The sequence below is a fragment of the Grammomys surdaster genome, unplaced genomic scaffold, assembly GCF_004785775.1.
Source record: "Grammomys surdaster isolate TR1022 unplaced genomic scaffold, NIH_TR_1.0 67, whole genome shotgun sequence".
Taxonomy (NCBI): domain Eukaryota; kingdom Metazoa; phylum Chordata; class Mammalia; order Rodentia; family Muridae; genus Grammomys; species Grammomys surdaster.
In genome coordinates this window covers 8,005,646-8,024,657 of record NW_021604569.1, presented here as the reverse complement: position 1 = coordinate 8,024,657, position 19,012 = coordinate 8,005,646, and the positions used below count along the sequence as shown (strand labels likewise).

General features: G+C 37.5%; 1 protein-coding gene across 5 annotated transcripts in view; it reads right to left on the bottom strand.

Moving 5' to 3' along the window:
- Positions 1 to 19,012, bottom strand: part of Ehbp1 (EH domain binding protein 1) — a 269,903-nt gene that overhangs the window by 139,712 nt on the left and 111,179 nt on the right. For all 5 annotated transcript variants that reach the window (XR_003712756.1, XM_028778114.1, XM_028778121.1 and 2 more), the window contains exon 7: positions 3,514 to 3,636. Coding sequence is in view for 4 of the 5 variants with exons in the window: in XM_028778114.1 (XP_028633947.1) it covers positions 3,514 to 3,636 (123 nt within the window). In the remaining variant the exon portion in view is untranslated. The remainder of the gene's footprint in view (positions 1 to 3,513; positions 3,637 to 19,012) is intronic.

Genomic DNA, 19,012 nt, shown 5'->3' with positions numbered 1-19,012 from the left:
AAGTTGAATTGCTGTATTAAAATCATGTAGGTAGGGTAGAGATTTAGCTTAGTGGTAGAGAGCTTGCCTAACAAGCATAAAGTTCTGGGTTCAGTCCTCAGCTCTGAAGAGAAAGCACATGAGAGGGAGAATTAAATCATGATGGTAAGCTCACAAATGTGATATACTAAATTCACTTTTAAAACACTCAAATTTTAATTTGAAAACCAATTTGAACACAGTTTTGATGATTAGGGGTTTTCTAAAGTGGAGCAGGACAAAAATGCAGTATATAAAAAATAATTTAAATTATCCAGACAACTCTAACAATTATTTTAGTAAGAAACAGAAACTCATTATTGAAGTTCTGAAAAGCAACTTGAAGGCTCAGAGGGCCTGAGTCTGGATCCCCAGCATCTTCATGCTGAGTCTGGATCCCCCAAATCCACACAGCAGTTTCAATACATAACTGCTGGGGTGTGCAGGCCAAGGGAGTGGAGATAGGCAGATCTCAGGGACTGTCACTCTAGCCTAATCTGTAAGCTCTAGGTTGCAGAATCTGTTTCAAAAAAATTTAAATAAGCAAAAATTAAAAGAAGATGGCAAGCAACAGTGGAAGGTATCATGGCTGACCTTTGCCCCACAACTGTTACCACTGTTACAACCACAGCAGAGAGAACTGTGATTGCTTCATAAGTAACATGGCAAGCAACTTAATCTAATTATTATTTAAAAAATATCAGGACATATAACATGACTTTCTGCTTCTCAACCCAGAGATTACAGACCTATACCCCCACTGTAAGCTCTAGTTTTTTATGCAGGTGCTGGATATCTTTATCTGCTGAGCCATTGCCCCCAGTCCCTCTTCCTTTAAAAGATTATTTCATGTACGTATTTGATTATTTTCCCTGCATACCTGTATGTCTGACGCCCTTGGGGTCAGGAAAGACTATGAGATCCCTGGAATTGCACTTCCAGGCAGTCACAGGCTGCCGTGTGGCACTGGAAGTGAACTCAAGGCCTCGCAGCAGCAGCAGCAGCAGCAGCAGCAGCAGCAGCAGCAGCAGCAGCCGGTGCCTGACTCTTGAGCTGTCGTTCTAGCAACACTTATCTTTTGAAATGGGAAGGTCTTATACTGGCCAGGATGGTCTCAGTCTCCTGGGCTGATGGGACTTCTTGTTTCTACCTCCTAAATAGTTGGTACTGTAGCCACAATCTACAAAGCTCCATGCTCAGCTTGAAAATTTTATAATTTATACTCAAATAATTTATATTTCATAAATTAGCCTAGAAATTTTATTTTGTCTTTGCACCAAACAAAACAAAAACTAAACCAAAATTCCCCTGAGCTAAGATTTTTGTATACCATGGTGAAGTGGTTGTACTTATAAAGGTATTCATAAAGTCATAATATACTGAAATGAATTATAGGAAATAGTTTCAATAATGGTATATCTTTTGTAACATAATATTGAAACACTATTAAAATTTTCTATTATAATGTAAAGAAAGTATTTTCTATCCTCTATGGGCAAAGAGAACATGCAAAATTTCCCCTCAAGTTTTTATGAACAAGTTTCAGAGCACACATGCTTAAGTGATGAAAAACTGGTCAACAGAAATAAATTTTTACTGCTACTTTCAAGATTATAATTATAGAAACTAATCTAAGCAAATTTATTAGTCATAAAACCTAAAGCCAACAAGTAGGAATGCCAACACAAGCTCCATGTGTGTGTGTTTCTTAGAGAAAGAACATGAAGTTGGGTGGGTAGGGCAATCGGGATGATGTGGGAGGAGTTAGAGGAGGGGAAATGTATATTCAAAATATATCATATGAAATTCTCAAAGAACAAAATGTTCTTTTTTTCATAAAGTGGGCAAACTACATACAGTGTACTGACAACAGAGAGCGAAGAACTTCAGAGTATTTCACATACACAGTTGCAAACACAGTGGCTTCTAATCAGGTCACTGAGACATTGACTGTTTCCATTTAAAAAGAGGTGAATGAATGAGAATTAAAAGTGTTTAAAAAACCTACTAAACAACTAAAATATGCCTTTCTTCCTCAAACACCTTTGTTTATTGAGGAAACAACTTTTGATTTGGTAAAAAAAAATTCCTGGGAAATTACTGATTCCAAAATGTTTAGTGGCACACAGTAAAGAGAGTAACAGTTGCTACTCATTAACGTTATACACAAAGCTAAACGAGTCTGAGCAAGGTTGGCTTATTATTTCCAAACAGAAATCAGCAATCTTATGTGATGTCACAGAATACATTACGTGACTACCCTTTCCACAAAATGGTTTCACGTATATTTAGCAAAGTTACATAGTTAATTTTAAAATGAAAAGTATCTATGCTAGTATCTTAAAATATTTTTATAATATTTTAAACATACAGACTTAAACATATGCAATACATACTTAAAAGCAACATGTGTGGTCAAAAAGAGCTGTGTCCATTCACCTCAATTTCAGATCACTGACTGAGCCTGAGCAATCTAATCTACATAAAGTGGCTGCCTCTGAGACTTACTATAAATTTACTGTAATGTTATTCAAATTTTAAATATGCTCATAATCTATAGCTTACAAACAAAATTAAACCTCAGTAAGCTACACTGACTAATTTGGTGAAGTATGAGAAATGAAGAGAAAGGACCCTGAAACAACACCTCAGTAGGAAAGTTCCTGAAGCTCAGACTGTTTGCATACTCATCAGTCACAAAGTCACTTTGTGACTTCTCATGAAGATTTCATAAGAGCAGTCAAAAGATGTAAATGGTAGTTAATCGATCTTGCGTTCCCTCTGAGCAAGGCGTTTAATTAAACAGCAGTCTCACTTCTTCAATGGCCCTTATTCAAGCATTAAGAGTTTAAAATGACTTGGTAAGAAAAATGATTTACAGGAAAAACTTTTGGGTTTATTTCTTACAAAATAGGATTATGCGTGTGCATGTGCTTGTGTGTCTGCACACGTGTGCGGGTGTGATGGCAGTGGTTCTTCCTTCTCTGCTCTCACATGCATACAACTCATTCTCACTTCTGACTGTGGTCCTCAGCCAGATACAGGCACTTGGAATAGCTGGATGTTGGACATCAGAGTGAGAAGAGAGAAATGCCTCGATTTCATCAGTATCAGTATGCCTCTCAGAGCAGCTTCCTTCAGACGGTCTGCCTATCTTTAGACAGCTTTAGTATAACCACTAGGTAAAATACTGTTATCTTCAGACTTTTACTATCTTTTTGATCAAATGGATGGAGAGCATTAACCAATAATCAAATGCAAATACTATTAAATACAATAATATTACAAATAACTACCACCTTGAGAAAAAAATTCTGCCCCCACAGCTTGAGAAAACTCAACTCTTCAAGGACTTTTTGTGGGTGTCAGTGTTCATTATCACTTGCTACAAAAAGAAGCTTTCTTGCTAAGGGTTTAGTAATGCTCCGTGGGTATTAACACTGTGTCACGAGGAGTCACTTCCACGCAAAATAAGTGTGTAGACGAACATGTTACCTTCTGAGTCAGGATCTCCAAACGGATTTAATTCTGCTACATCAGGTTCATCAAACGGATTTGTATTCACAGTGGCCAAGTCCTTTTGTGCTTCATCCAAAAAGTTAAGTGTGTTTATAAGTTCTGAAAATAAGTGCATGTGTAAAGTTCATCATAGTTATATGAATCAGGAGTTGGGTAATTCATGAACTATTTTAAAATATTAAAATTCACATTAATAATACCTGCAAATAATAAGACAATATTTTATGAGTGGCAGAATGCCATTTGAGTATTTTGTAGTACACCAAAATATGAAAATAAACCAAAAGGAACATGTTTTAACATGGGAATTCCATCAGGTAATGACCTATAGTAAAGAAACTTTCTATGTCAAATAAATTTGATTTTCAGTGCTGAAAAAAACTTGTAGGAAACTCTTTTAAACAGCTCAGACACAAATGCTCTTGAAGGCGCATGTCTAACAGTAAAGTGTAATAAAAAGGTAATGTGCCATGGGATTAACACTCAGGATGATTCAGAATAACTCACATCAATTTGCTAACAACCTTGTTAATGATAAGGTCTGTTATCTTGTTGCAAGATGGTGCACTACAAATTACCAAAGAGAACATTCAAGAAATTACACAAGGACAAAACTGACAGCTAAGCAGACAGAAGTCAGAATGTAGCAAGTCACAGTTAACACAGGCAATCAGAAGCAGAGGGAGGAAAGCTTTAGACCTTCAGAGGAACTGGCTGATTTAGCTGAGGGCATATTTGCTTGCTTTATGCAGTCGTCTTGATCTTCATCTAAGCTGCTCAGAGCATTCAACTGGTTTACAATTTCTGTAAACAGAAGCCAGTCAAGACAAATGTACGGTCAGGTCACTTAACTAAAGAGCTGTAGAAGCATGCTGTTATCAAAAACAGACAGGAGACATTTGATTAATAAAGAAATACATTCAGAAATGTTACTTTGATGAACTATAACGAAGGTAAATAACTGGGCATTATTGCAATCATTTTACTGGTTTTTTTAAGTAGTGGCATTTTTTATTAGTAGCATAATCACTATGTTAATAAACACAAAACAATAACAATAAATAACATAAGAGGTTTATACTGGATTTCAGCAACTCTTGGAAACAGAGCAATAAACATCTTTGGAGAGTCAGTCACTATTTGTCTTGCAAAATTCTTATGTAAACCAAAGACTTTAAGACTATATTTATCTGAATAAGTACATAGTAATTCTTCAGGTTCTACTATGCTAAAAATCGGCAAGAAAGGCTTAAGAGCAGAACGTAGCTACTACTGTTTCCTCCTAAAGCATACTACTTACCCATAAAAGACAGACTGAAGACAAGGATAAAGGAAAAAGCCACACAACTAATGTTGTATATGAAAGCTGTTTTTATACATGAATCATAAGCAAAATGAAAAGCCTTACGAAGGTCAGTTGTTTAGTCCTCAGCATTGCCAAAGCTTAGCCTAGGAAAATGTTATATATGAAGATATGGATCCAAACCAAATGGATCCAGACCATTTCGTGGCAAATAAAGAAAACAGAAATATACAGCAATTTAAACTTAGTATCAGTACAACTGTTCCTTAGCACTATAAATCTAAGTATGCAATAAATTTTATTTGAACCAAATCAAACAATCCATGTTTGTGATAGGATTGCATTCATGCATTTAATTTTTTGAACAAACATTTATTTGTCAGTCTGTGCCATGACTTTTACTTGGGACACAAGGATGAAAAGAAACAGGCATCGTATTGTCCCCAGAGAATTTATATTCTACAAAGACCTAATAAATATTGAAACATACTTAATAAGTGACTATCAAAATATTAAGCTTTCAGAAATGTTTTGTTCAAATTTATTTGAACAAAATTAATATCAAAAATCAATAAATTGGGCTGGAAAGATGGTTCAGCGGTTAAAAGCACTGGCTACTCTTCCAGAGGTCCTGAGTTCAATTCCCAGCAACTACGTGGTGGCTCACAACCATCTGTAGTAGGGTCTAATGCCCTCTTCGGTGTGTCTGAAGACAGCTACAGTGTACTCATATACACAAAATAAATGAATAATTAAAAATACACTAAAAAAAAAGCTTATGAATTTCCTATATCTGAACAAGAAAATAGATTTTCCATGAGTAAAATTATTTTGATAATAAAAGCAAACAATCAGAAACAGGGAATAAAGACAGATAAACCCAACTGAACTGTACAGCCATTCAGTGAAAGGTCAAACTTGTGTCTGACTAAAAATGTTTTATTTTATCATGGTAATTCTTAAAAACAAACTTTCTTGCATCTATTTCTTTTGTGGGGAGCAGGGTGTGCCTGGTAGAGGACAGGGAACAACTTGCATGAGGTGCCTCTCTTCTATCATTTGGGTCCCTGGAACTAAACCCAGAACCTGAGCCTCACAGCAAGCACCCATCCACACGAAACCATCTCTCCAGCCCTTACTATGCTCAAAAACATTAATGAAAATATTTTGAACACTATTTTACTTTTAATTATGTGTGTATCTGTGAGAGTATGTGCACAAGTCCACTGCAAAAAGCTGCAAATTCCAGAAGAAAGAATCAGAATCCTGAATCTGGAGTTATGTGGCTGGGAGCCTCCAGATATGGGTGTTAGGAATAAACCCAGACGCACCTGGAAAAGGAGTGTATGTTCTAAAGCACTGAGCCGTCTCTTCTCATGCGATGATGGCTTTAAATTTTGCTCTGGAACTCAGGTTCCAGCAAATTCAGAAGGAAAATGCATGCTTTCCTGCCTACTAATCATTGCAACTTAGTAATTTTTGTAAACTCATAACGAGTTGAAGAGTAGCAATGATGTCAAAGTGTTACTATTCATTACTTTTTTCTTACCAGTTGTGTAATTTTTAAAAATTTGCCAATGATGTATTTTTAACTTTGAAAAAATAAGCAATGAAATAACAAATAATGCTAACAGCTAAGATATATTAAGCAGCAAGAAAGGCTTTACATATATTATCAGTCAATCCTCACAAACAGCCTGTGGTGCTTTTGGTAATGTGTGTAGTTCGTCTTGTATTTTAGTATTGTTGATTTGCTTACAGTTCCAAGAGTATAATTACTTGATTGAAAATTTTGAAATAATACTTAAAGATATGGTTTTCTTTATATAGCTAGGAAATTTTAAACTATTATATGTTTTACAAATCTAATCTCAAAGAGTATAAATCCACCATGAATTAAGTATCTCATAAAACTGTAGGAAACTATTCAATCATGAGGCTTAGTTGTCAATTTCAAATATGAATATTGTTCTATAGACTTTTAGGTACAACACAGAGTATGTTCAAATATTATCAAAATGAATCTATGGAACTGTATTGTTTATACCATAATTGTCTGAATGTTTCTTCATTAACAACTCACAGCATTTTTTTCCTATTCTTTTCATTAATGACAAATTGTCCTGTCCTTCCTGGTCTCGTGAATCTACCCTAAGCTTACTTGAGTGCTGACTTTACTCCTAAAACTTTTACTTCCAGAATTGTTTCTCATACTAATGGAATGCAAAGGTAATCCTGATCATCTAGGCCAGCATTCCTTATGGGTGATACAAATAAATGTCAATCCAAAATTTTTACATCTTCAAAGCAGTAACACTTCTTTATTAAATGCCTGTGTCTGAGCTCGTGCTTGCTCTCATGGCTTCATGTTTTAGGGGACAGGCAGGTCAGTAGGTAGTACCGTGCTGCACGTATGGTGAACATTATGAAAAAGCTCACACTCAACATCCAGAGAAACAGAAGAGGCAGTCTCAGGTCAGAGAGCTTCCTGGAATTTTACTCACACGTGAGTTAATGCAAGACCAAAGATATTAGCTTATAAAACAAAAAAAGGAAATGAAGGCCATTCCATGAGCATAGAAGGAAGCAAAGGGAACTTGACATATTTGAGCAATCAGAGGTGTTTGGGGCTTATCCCAGGGATGGAGAATGCATCATGATGAGGCTGGCAAATGTTCAATCATGAGCGTTACCGTGACCCTCGTGGAAAGCATGCACTTCGCTCTGAGAGCTAAGGGCAGCCACTGCAAGATGCACACTTTACAAACTGTCTGGTGTGTTGGGTGACTGCAGAGGGCAGCCCTGGCACTGTGACCAGAGCTACTTAGCTGGGAACAATTTGTGAAACTTCCTATGAAAATACTTCAACTGGCAGTTGTTATGTGGGTCTGGAACCTGAAATACCTTGTTTTGTTACATAGTTATCCTTCCAAAAGTATTCTTTTGTTTCTTCTAAATTGCCTATAATTAATTTTTCTTTTTATAATTAGAAAAGCTAATGGATTTTTTTTAATGGAAGACGTTCCCAGGAAACATATCACTGTGGCCCAATATGTTTATGCTATACTTTATTGCCCACTTAAAAGCCTTATTTCACCAGGAATGTACATACTTAGAAAATATTAACGATGCTATGTAACAGGGCAGAAAAAAATTCTACCCTACACTGCTGCTCAAATTGAGCAATAAACTCACAGAGCAAAGCACTTGTAGTGTACAAACTGGTTTTGACTTGCTTCACACTGGTGCAACTAAGGGAAATGAAATTAGGGGCAGGCAATCGAAGTAAAGGGTCAAGTAATTTGTGACTTCTCTTTACTGTTAGAAGTTAAAAGAAGATAGAAATTGACCAACAGATTATCACACTGAAAAAGGGGGATGGGGAGGCAACATGAAGAGTGGGTGGCTGTTCCTTTTAAGAAACCCTGTTGGGTGAGTTAAAGGGAAAAGATAAACTGCCTAGAGCTAGCGCATAGCTGGGGATCTTGCATCACCCACATTCTTCTCTTAAGTATAACTAGATTTAGTAGCAATATATCTTATTTTAAGATAGTCCAAAATAGTAACACTTCAACTTCCTGGCAAAGATCAAGGTCAAAAAGATGTCACTTTCCTCAAAGGCTTCAGCCTGTAAATATTTGATTTATGGATACATCTAACAGGTTTAGTAATGCTATTTTCAAATAGCAACAAACTGTAATGGGAAAGGAAGGCAGAGGCTGCTTCAAGCAGGCAAGCAGCTATTGAATGTTCATTCTCCTTAAATCTTCACATTTGAACAGCACATCTTAAAAACATAGCCATCCCTGATTTTTTGTATTTGTATGTGTGTGTGTGTGTGCGCGTGCCCACAGAAGGCTGTGTTGAATACCCTAGGGCTAGAGTCACAGGTGGTTGTGAATCATTGCCCTACTTGAGTGCTAGAAACTGACCTTGAGTCTTCTGGAATGTCAAGCAAGTGCTCTTAGCTGCCACAGAGTGTCTCCAGCCCCAGTTCACTGTGATTTTTCACCCATCCCTAACACTCAACACACTGTGAGCTGCACTCCACACATAACTTTCACCCTCCTCAGAGACCCTGCTTTGAGGCTGCACATGTCTGTGTGTGTCTGTGGGTCTCAGTATGTAGCCCAGATTTGCCTTGTATTTGCAGTAATTTTCCTGCCCCAGCCTTCAGGGTGTTGAGAATGTATCTATGTGCTACCATACCTGACTTTCACTAAGTTCTAGCAACTAAATCCTAACTGACACAGTTACTTATGTCAACAAATACAGATAAATAACCCAGTGTTTGACTAGAAGCTTCATTCCTATTGGCTAGCATAGTGCTCAAAGTTATTATACATGCTACCAGAGGAGAAAAAGTAATGTTAATGAATACAAACCCTGTGAGCTGTAACAGTAACCTGTGTGCAGGATAAACCCACAAGGTAATAATGGCTCAAATAATATAAGAAAAACCAACCACTTACTTTTACTGGACTTAAGGCCTGCTCCATGAGATCGAACCTGTATTTGAAACTGTTAATGAGGCCAAGAACTTGAGACTGCATAGGTAATGAGCTACAACATAAAATCTATTCTTCTCCTAAATGAACACAGCAATAAAATGGCTCCTAATAACATATTGTTATATGCGTAGACCAGTGAACACTCCACCCCATCAGAGCAGCTTGTTTTTGCAGTAGAGGATAAGTAACAGAGAGACCCACAATGGGACAGTGCACAGAGTAGAGACTGGCACACTCTACCCTGACTGTGTCTCTATTACACCCTTGCCTCAAGACTCAGCACACTATGTAGAAGAGGGCACAGAAAATGAAAGACAACAGGGCTGATGCACATGTGAACTCACAGAGCCTATGACAATAAACACAAAATCTGTCCAAGTTCAAGCCAGACAGATCCCAGAACAGAAAAGAGGAAATGGAAACTGAGTCTGATCCCTAACCAAGAATCTCTTGGCAACTGATAGCTGCCAGGAGAAGAAAAATCCATTCCAGAAGTAATGCTGAGTATGTCAACCACACATTCCAGGTGACTCCACTGTGGGAACAGAGGAAGGATCTGTTAAGGTTTGGGGGAGGGTAAAATACTATCAAATATTTTGTATGGAAATTTAAAAGGTAACGCTATTCTGTGAATGAGACCTATATTAAATATGCTTTGTAGGTACTGTTATTTCATTTTGATGTTTTTTTAGAGACAGAGTCTCATGCAGTGTAGACTGTCCTTAAACTTGCTGTGTGCCTGAGAAGGAGCCTGAGCTCTGGATCCTTCTGCCTTTCCCTGCCCAGTGCTAGGACTGGAGGGGATGGCTGCAGTCTCAGGCTTTACTACTGTTTTCCAATCTGTGACACACTCATTAATTTTTCTTACAATTCCTCTAGTTTTTATTTTAATAAAAATCTAATTCATTAATTTTGTTACTTCATGGTTATTAGAGATGGTCCATGAGTTCCAATGAGTTTATATGCAAAATGTACTTTAAAAACATAACTTGGCAAATGTCACAGCTTAGCAGCATAGTACACACTTAGCAGCATAGCAAAGTATTGGCTTTTCATCCTTGCAATGGCATGGCTTTCTAAGAGGTGCAATTCTCAATAGTTAATCCTGCATATCTATTAATCTGACCTACGGCAACACTACACTATCTTGATTATTAAATCTCTACAGTAAATCTTAAAGATAGTATTGTTATGACTACTATTAATCTTTTTTAATTTCCCCCCATTTGAGTGTTCTTAGGTTTTCTTGTATGTTTTAAAAATCAACTTTTAAATTTCTGGGCTTGTTTGAAAATCTGCTAGGATTATAATTAGCCTGATTATAATTCATTTACAGGCTAATTTAGGCAGAAGTAATAATTTTGAGTTTTCAATCTATAAATGTAGAACTCTGTTTATTAAATCTTTTTCTATTACCTTCAATACTGCAATACATTGCTATATGGTGTTTTTCACATTTTTTCAGTAATTTATTTCTATGTAATCCATGAATTTTGGGGTGAGGAGGCTTAGAGACAGGGTTTCTCTGTGTAGCCCTGGCTGTCCTGGAACTCACTCTGTAGACCAGGCTGGCCTCAAACTCAGAGATCCGCCTGCCTCTGCCTCCCGAGTGCTGGGATTAAAGGCGTGCGCCACGACCACCTGGCCCATGATTTTTTTTTCTTTTAAACTTCTGTTTTAAATGGAGTCCCTATGTTAGTTTTCATGTGTTCACTGTTTATATGTAAACCTACATAACTGTTTCTATACCAATCTTATATCTAACATACCGATATTCTACACACAAATTGTGAGTGTATGCACGCATGTCTCAGTTCCAGTCAAGGGACCAGGGTTCCCTAAATCAAAGTGAAGGAATAATAAAACTTTGCTGAGAAACTTGGTGGTCAATTTTGTCAAGTCCTCCTTCTGTATCTGTTCACATGAATATATTATTTTTTTCCTTTATTTTGTAAACATGGTGAAAATAATTTTGAATTATTAGAATACACTCCTAGAAAAACCACAGTGGGACTTAGAATAGAACCGCTGAGCTCTTCTCCAAAAGCTTAGGCTTCAGGCTTCTAACTTCTCCCCTCCACCCAGCTCTGTCAAATAGGCTCCCAGTCTTAACGAGATCCTCCCTACATGCTGGGCATGGGGAAACTACATGCTCCGTTGTCACTAGACAAGTAAGACATTGCTGGGGACTGGGTGTAACACAAACTAGAATGGATTTGTAGTTTATCTTCTCGGCTGCTTTTACTGTTCTCCGAGGAAGCAGGTCTGAATTGCAGACAATGTGGAGATGTTGCTGCTCGTTCTCTCCTCTTAGGATTTCCAACTCCTTTTTAGTGATTTTTTTTAAAAAAAATTGATGTATTTATTTTCAGTCTGGGGGACAGGACCTAGGGCCTTGCGCTTGCCATGCTACCACTCTACCACTTTCTGATGTCCTAGCCCTTCCAATTTCTCTTCTAAGTCGTTGTGCCTTATAAACTTTCTGGCTCAAGGAGTCAGAATTGCCCCATTTCTCCATCTCTAGTTTTACCTCCTATCGTTTAGGACCATGTAACAGGTTTGGGCTTCTAAAAATTCTTACCCTTTAAATGAATTTTCAAAATATACACTATTTAATTTTTTCATGTTACTGGTTGCATAGAAATGATTTTGTATCTGAACATCCTGGGTATCTGGTGGTAGGTGCTCAGGTAAAAATAAATTAATAAATGTATTTCTAACCAGAGTCTCATGTTAATTATAAGGAACCTTCTAGTCAAAGGTGAGAGACCTCTTTATCCTTACACAGAGTCCTGGGAAGTAGGACACTTAATCTCATATGCCTGAGTCATGCCATCATCAAGTCTACAGCTTCACATCTCTAAGTGGGATCTCCTCTGCTGCCATCTGGACTGTTAAGACTCTTTTCCCCTGAAGGTAGCCAATATGTCATTCTCTCTTCCTTCTCCCAAATTAACTTTATCAACTACGGATTTGCAAACCCCAGCAACATTGCTTATGGTAAAAATGAATCCTGCTTCATATACTGCATGTGGATGGTAGGACTCTGCACACAGTGGAAGACTGCAGTTTTGCCTCTCTGGATGTGGACAACTGGGCATGTACTTTCAGTGGACTTGGTAAGGAATATTTATCAAACTACTGAAAAAGATACCTGTTCTTGTGCAACACAAGGAATTTTAGGCAAAACAAAACAAAGAAAACCATAAACCTGCTGTGCATCTTGTCTCTGTACCCAAAGTGTCACTGGTTGGTAGAAGGCTAAAGAACAGAAAAAAGTGACTTACTGTTTCTTATATCTTTTAAAGAAAATCCAAGGCTAAGTTTGGTTTATTTAGGCCATATGAATCTGATTGTCTAAAGAGACAACATGATTCTTTTCAACAAGCATATAAGAGGGCTTTATAATTTTTGAGTTTCCCCAACACTGTTCTATATAAAGTACTTTAGTTGGCCTTGGTTTGGTTGAGGTTTACTAAATAGGATCTTGTCTGTTACCCAGACACATTTTTCCCTTCCTGTTGTTTGTATATTTATAGATTTAACATGGGGACTAGGGGTGAGGATCAGGCTTTCCTAACATGTGGAAGAACTGGAATTTAATCCCTCTACACCATAAAAAGCAATCAATCAAACAAACAACAACAAAAAACAAGTAGACAGACAGAAACAAAATGAGACAGATAAAAAAAGAAAAGATATTCAACATGAATTTCAAAGATGAGCATATTGCCAAATATTGCTTCAAGCACAGTGAAGTTGTACAGATGTAAACACTGATTATTTCAAGTATGTATATACTTGACTAAACTTTTCATTGAAAAGCTCTGTCCCCTCCCCACCCCAAGGTCTGTTACTTATGCTACATTTCAGGAATTTTTCTATTGTAATTAAAAATTCTCCAGTCCATCCACTGATGTTGCAATTCTATAGATGAGTGGATTGTCATCTACAGTTTAATAAAGGTTCTTGAGAGCTAGTCCCAAAATGTTTCCAGCTAGCAGGGAGCCTATCTCAAACAGAACAGGGTAAAGACTTTTTAATCAGTCCAAACATAGATGCCATGGATTTGCCTTCTAGGAAAGATTTTATGTAATTGTAGAAGATAAATTTTGTCAGTTACTACTGATACAAAAGCCACTGTTTGTAACCAATTACCAACTAAATGGCTATTATTTACATGTTAATTTAAGATATACATAAAATAACTGTTAGCAGTCTATTCCTTCAAAGAAGGTTGTGAATTATATGTGCTATGAATATCTCATGATTGAAACCACTGTTTTATGTAATTAATATATGCTAGTTGAAAACATCTACAAAAGAACTGTTCCTCAGAAGATGAAGTTGGTAAGTTTCTCCATGGAATAAGCTTGGAAAGATGAAAAGTATCTATTGGAAAAGCAGCAGACACCCTCAGCACCTGGGGCCAGGGCACCTATAGTCAAGGAAGAACAGCACAAGAGGAAGCCAGGGAAAGTTCATTCATTCTCTTTGGCATTGACAACCTACAGAAGAGGAGCAAGACAGTACTTCAAAAGAACTTCTGCTGTGGCCTCAGCTCCACAATCAAAGACCCTAGTAAACTAAAACCAAAAGACGAGTCTGTACACTGAAACCAGACAAACAAAATACTATGAAACTGGTAAGGAAATCTTAAATCAGATCTGAACAGAGCTCAGAAAGCTGAACACGTTAGAGGAACCAACTCTGTCAGAATCAGTATATAGAACACTAAGATTCTACAACAACTAAGAGCATGTAAGACGGCAAGACTTAATACATATCTTTCTATAATAACTATTAATGGTCTTAATCTCTAACAAAAGACACAGTCCAGAAAACTAGATTTTAAAAATACTATCCAAGAAACATATCTTGCCTCCAAAGCAATATACATGTTAGAGTAGGATAGGAAAGGTTATTCTAGCTATTGGAGATATGAAACACTCCAGCACAGTGGAAGAACTGACTTTTGCCATTTGTCCTCTGACATGCAAGTGCATGCATGTGTACACACACACACACACACACACACACCACAAGTAAATGTAATAATAATAATAAAGAGAAGACATCAGAAGTTAATGAACAGAAATATAAAAAAATACAATTAATGAAAAAAATTGGCTCAGGAAGATATGTCAAAATTAGAAGACAACATAATGGAAAAAGAAAATTACAGAGCAATCTCCTTAATGGACATAGACACAAATTTCTAAAATATTTAAAAACTGAATTCAAGAACACATCAAAAAGATCACCACGATCAAGGCAATTTTATTCCAGAGACTCAGGGATGTTTCAACATATAAAAACCAACAAATGCAATATATCACATAAACAGACTCAAAGACATAAATCACATGATAATTTCAATAGCTACAAAAAAGGCCTTTGGCAAGTTCAGCATTCTCTCAGGATAAAAACTACGAAAAAACTAGGAGTGGAAGAAACACATCTCAAAATACTAAGGGATACATAGGACATGTCAAACTCAGAGTCAGTATCATTCTAAAAGAAGAAAAACTAGCATTTTCACTAAAATCAGGAGCAAGACAATGTAACACACTCTGTCCACTCCTATTGAGGATAGTGTTTTAAGTCCTAGTCGGCACATTTGACAAGGGAAAGAAAGAAAAGGGATACACATAGGAAAGGAAGATTAGAAGCATTATTATTTGCAGATGATATGAGTCTATACATAGTAATCTTACAGAATCCACTAGAAAATTTCTGCAAAGTGCTAAGATACAAAATTAACATTAAAATTTTGTTCATATGGGTGTTTAGTCTACCTGCGAGATATAAGAGCTTCACCAGCTATGTACTTCTGACAGAGGAATTTGTCTGCAATGTATTCTACCAAAAAAATAATAAACATGAAGAAATCAAACAACCTGGTGAAAAGATGGGCTGTGGATTGGCATAGAGTCCTCAAAAGAAGAAATCCAAATGACCAATGAATATTTCTTTTAAGGTTATAGGGAAATGCAAAACAAAACTACTTTGAGGTCCCATCTGAACCCAGTCATAATGACTATCATCAAGAAAACAAATGATGCCAAATGCTGGTGAGGGTGTGTAGGAGGATGAAGCCTTATCACTGCAGGTGGGAGTGCACACTAATGCAGCCAGTGGAGAAATCCCAGAAGAAAAATCCTCAAGGAGCTAAACACAGAGCAACTGTATGATCACAGCTCTCCCACTCCTGGGCCAACAGGCAAAGGCTTCCATGTCACTGCTGCTGTTCAACAGGTGGGAAACGGATTCAACCCACGTGTTTTTGTCCACTGATATATAAACAATAAAAGTATAGTACATAGTCACAAAAGAATTTTATCAGGCTGTAAAGCAAAATGAAAAAAATAAAATTTCAGGAATAAGTGGGGTGACCAAAGCACAGAACGGCAAATGTCACCTGTCATCTCTTATACGCACATCTACTTAGACTGTGAGTTCAGCTTGTCTGCACAAGTTAAAAAGCTAAAAGAGGAGCAATTAGAGAAGGGATAGGAAGAGGACTTAAGTAGGGGAAGCGATAGTACAGCGTATGTGATTTGAACATAGTGGGGGGATACTGGGAGGGAAAGGCCTGTGTGGGAATGGAACTGAGGGATGAGACATGAGGAGGTGAGGGGAAAAGCTAAAACAAAGAAGCCAGACAGAAGCTACTATTTCATAAAGTAGCTAAAAATAATAATTAAAGTAAAAAAAGAGTTTGAAGAAAGGTACCCTGTATGAATAGATAATGTTATTCCCAGAAACCAAGGTTATTAAAGAGTAACCCCAGTAACAGGGCATGGAATACTTCCTTCTAAGCTGTTGGTCAAGGAGGTTCCAAAGAACCGTTCCACCCCAAACAATTCATACTGTCATCACTACTGTTGGCTGCCCAGAAAAACACATGGTAAGTCCTGAAAACATATTTACACTTTGGTTGCAGAATATAGAGCTATTAAGCTGGAAGTTACTGGAACTTCTTCCTTTCTGGCTACCTTTTAAAGTGCTAGAAGATACAATGTAGTCACTGGAAGAAAAAAAAATCCACATTTTTACACATCTGTGAACCTTCACACTACAGTATCAACCTACCAGTCAAGACATACTTGCTGGTGCAATAAGTGGCATGACTCTTATGGAGAGGTGAACAATGACTTTCTAATTGTATTTGAGGCCTGCTCTATAAGCAGAATTCACATCTGATACTGTAAACTGGCCAAAAGTGCATGGCTGGGCAGGTCATGGGTGCTGAAGGAGAACCTACTTTGCTAGATGGACTACTGCCTACAATAAGTGCTGATCACAGGCTTGGTGAGAGAAGCTTCTGTTTGCAGTGGGTAACAATCAATGCAGAAACTCATAACTGGTCAAATAAGTGGCTGTTGAATTCTCAGCCCTAAATGGCCATCTATATTTCCTCCTTCAAAGCTCACAGAACATCATGCAAAGAGCAACAGAAAGAATGTTAAGAGCCAGAGACAGACAGGAATGGTATGAGCCACTATCTTCTGGACATGACAGGCATGGCTTTTGGACCCAGGAACTCAATGCAGCAATGGATACTTGAACAAGCCTATAAGACTGGGCTCATCAACATTTTATCACAGATGATAGAGGAGCTAGTGAGACCCTACTTCTCTCTGAGCAACTACTGGATGTTAATAGTTGCTTGGAGAGGGTGAGTCATATTCCTGTCACCCAGTCACTGGTTTCTCTTGCTCAGGAAATAACCTCCAAGACACTCACTCAAGGAACTTTTTAGAAAGAAAAGTTCACTGGGAACAGGAAAGAGTGAGAGAGGATAGTGAAAATAGTATGAGCAAAGTGCATTGCATACATGCAAGGTTTTCCCAATGAAACCCTCGAGCAATCCAGATTATTGCCAAGGCTATTGGTTTCTCTCCACAATCTGAAGAGGCCCTATAGTTGAAGATAACACCTATATAACTCACTTAGAAAAGTCAAGCTGGTGCCTATCTAGAGCTTTCACCCCACTGATTAATGTTCATGGTACTGGAAAATACTCTGCACACTATCAGAGGACAAAGGTAAACACCAACTCAGCTACTCACTTGGATCTACAGTGGTGACCTGCCATAGTAGCACAAAAGTTGTGGGAATAACCAATCACTATCTAATTCGAATTAAGGTCCATTCCATGAGATGAAACCCATGCTTGACATTGCCTGGGTAGCCAAGAACCTGAGACAAGACAGGCCACAGATCTAGGAGAAAACCAAATACTACTCTTTTGCTAAAGAAACATGACTCCTAACAACATTGCTTATCTATGCTATACTCATAGACCAGTATCTTGCTCTGCCGTTGTCAAAGCAGCTTCCCCCTGTGGTAGATGAGAACAAACAGAGACCCACAACTAGAAAATGTGCTAGCTGTGCTAGACAATTTTCAAATTATTACACAAAAATGCTTAAACTTCAAACACCTCTCAGGGGTTGGAGAGATGGCTCAGCAGTGAAGAGCACAAGGTCTCTCTCTAGTGAAAAACCTTGGAATACTCAGTCCTGAATGAGATTTCTCCATCAAATCCCTCTTCTCACGGCTCAGAGAACCCTACAGAAGAGGAATTAGGAAGGTTGTGAGAGCCAGTAGGGATGAAAGATATCAAGGAAACAAAGCTTTCTAGGGACAATGGGACTGACTAGTGCATATAAATTCAGAAACTGTGGCAGCGCAGCATGCACAAAGCCTGTATAAGTCTAAGCCAGATGGAATCCAAGTGTTGTAGGGAAGTAGACACAAGCCTCCATTCTAGCCCCAAAGCTAGCTCCAACTGATAATCGGTCCCAAAGGAAAAATTAGTTTTCTTTGATGGTGTCCTGCTGGGGACACAAACCACACTTAAGGACAGGTCCCATGCCCAGCCATGGAGGGTCAACACAAAACGACCCCAGTGGTAGTTTTGGAGAATTTGTATGTGTCACAGTGTTTTGTCTGAGCTTCTATTTTTTCCCCCACACATCTTTTGCTTATATATTATTGATTTTATGGGATTTCTGTCTACAAATATATATGTTTCAGCATCTATATGTGCTTTTTTTGTGTTTTGTGTTTCTTTGACTTTTTTCTGTTTTGTCATTTTGATTTATACTTAACTTATTTCATTTCTCATTATTAAAATTTTAGATTCCTGTTTACATGAGAAAAAGAAAGGGACTTAGATAGAAGAGGAAGTGGGACCAGGGAAGAGTTGGAAGAAGGAAGATCATAATCAGAATATAACATATGAAGAAAAAAGTTTTCAATAAAAATAGTGTGCTGCTGACATCATTAGGAAATGCAATGCATGCTAGCATTTATTACTGGGGAGCATACTACTAAAATAAATATAATAGCCCAAAGGAGATACAGGGAAGGAGCTGATAAAGAAAATTATATTGCATTTTTATAAAAGGAACAATAATATATAGTTTTAATTTTAAGATTAGGATCCACAGGTTCATTCATTTACTTGCCTGGTTAATTCATAATGTCTATTATTCTAAAATGAGAAACAAACATTTTTCAAATTACTCTAGGAAAACAAAATCCTTAAATTGAAAGAAAATTCTCAAGGGCTGGAGAGATGGCTCAGCAGTTAACAGCACTGGCTGCTCTTGCAGAGGACCCTGCTTCAATTCCTAGCACCCACACAGCA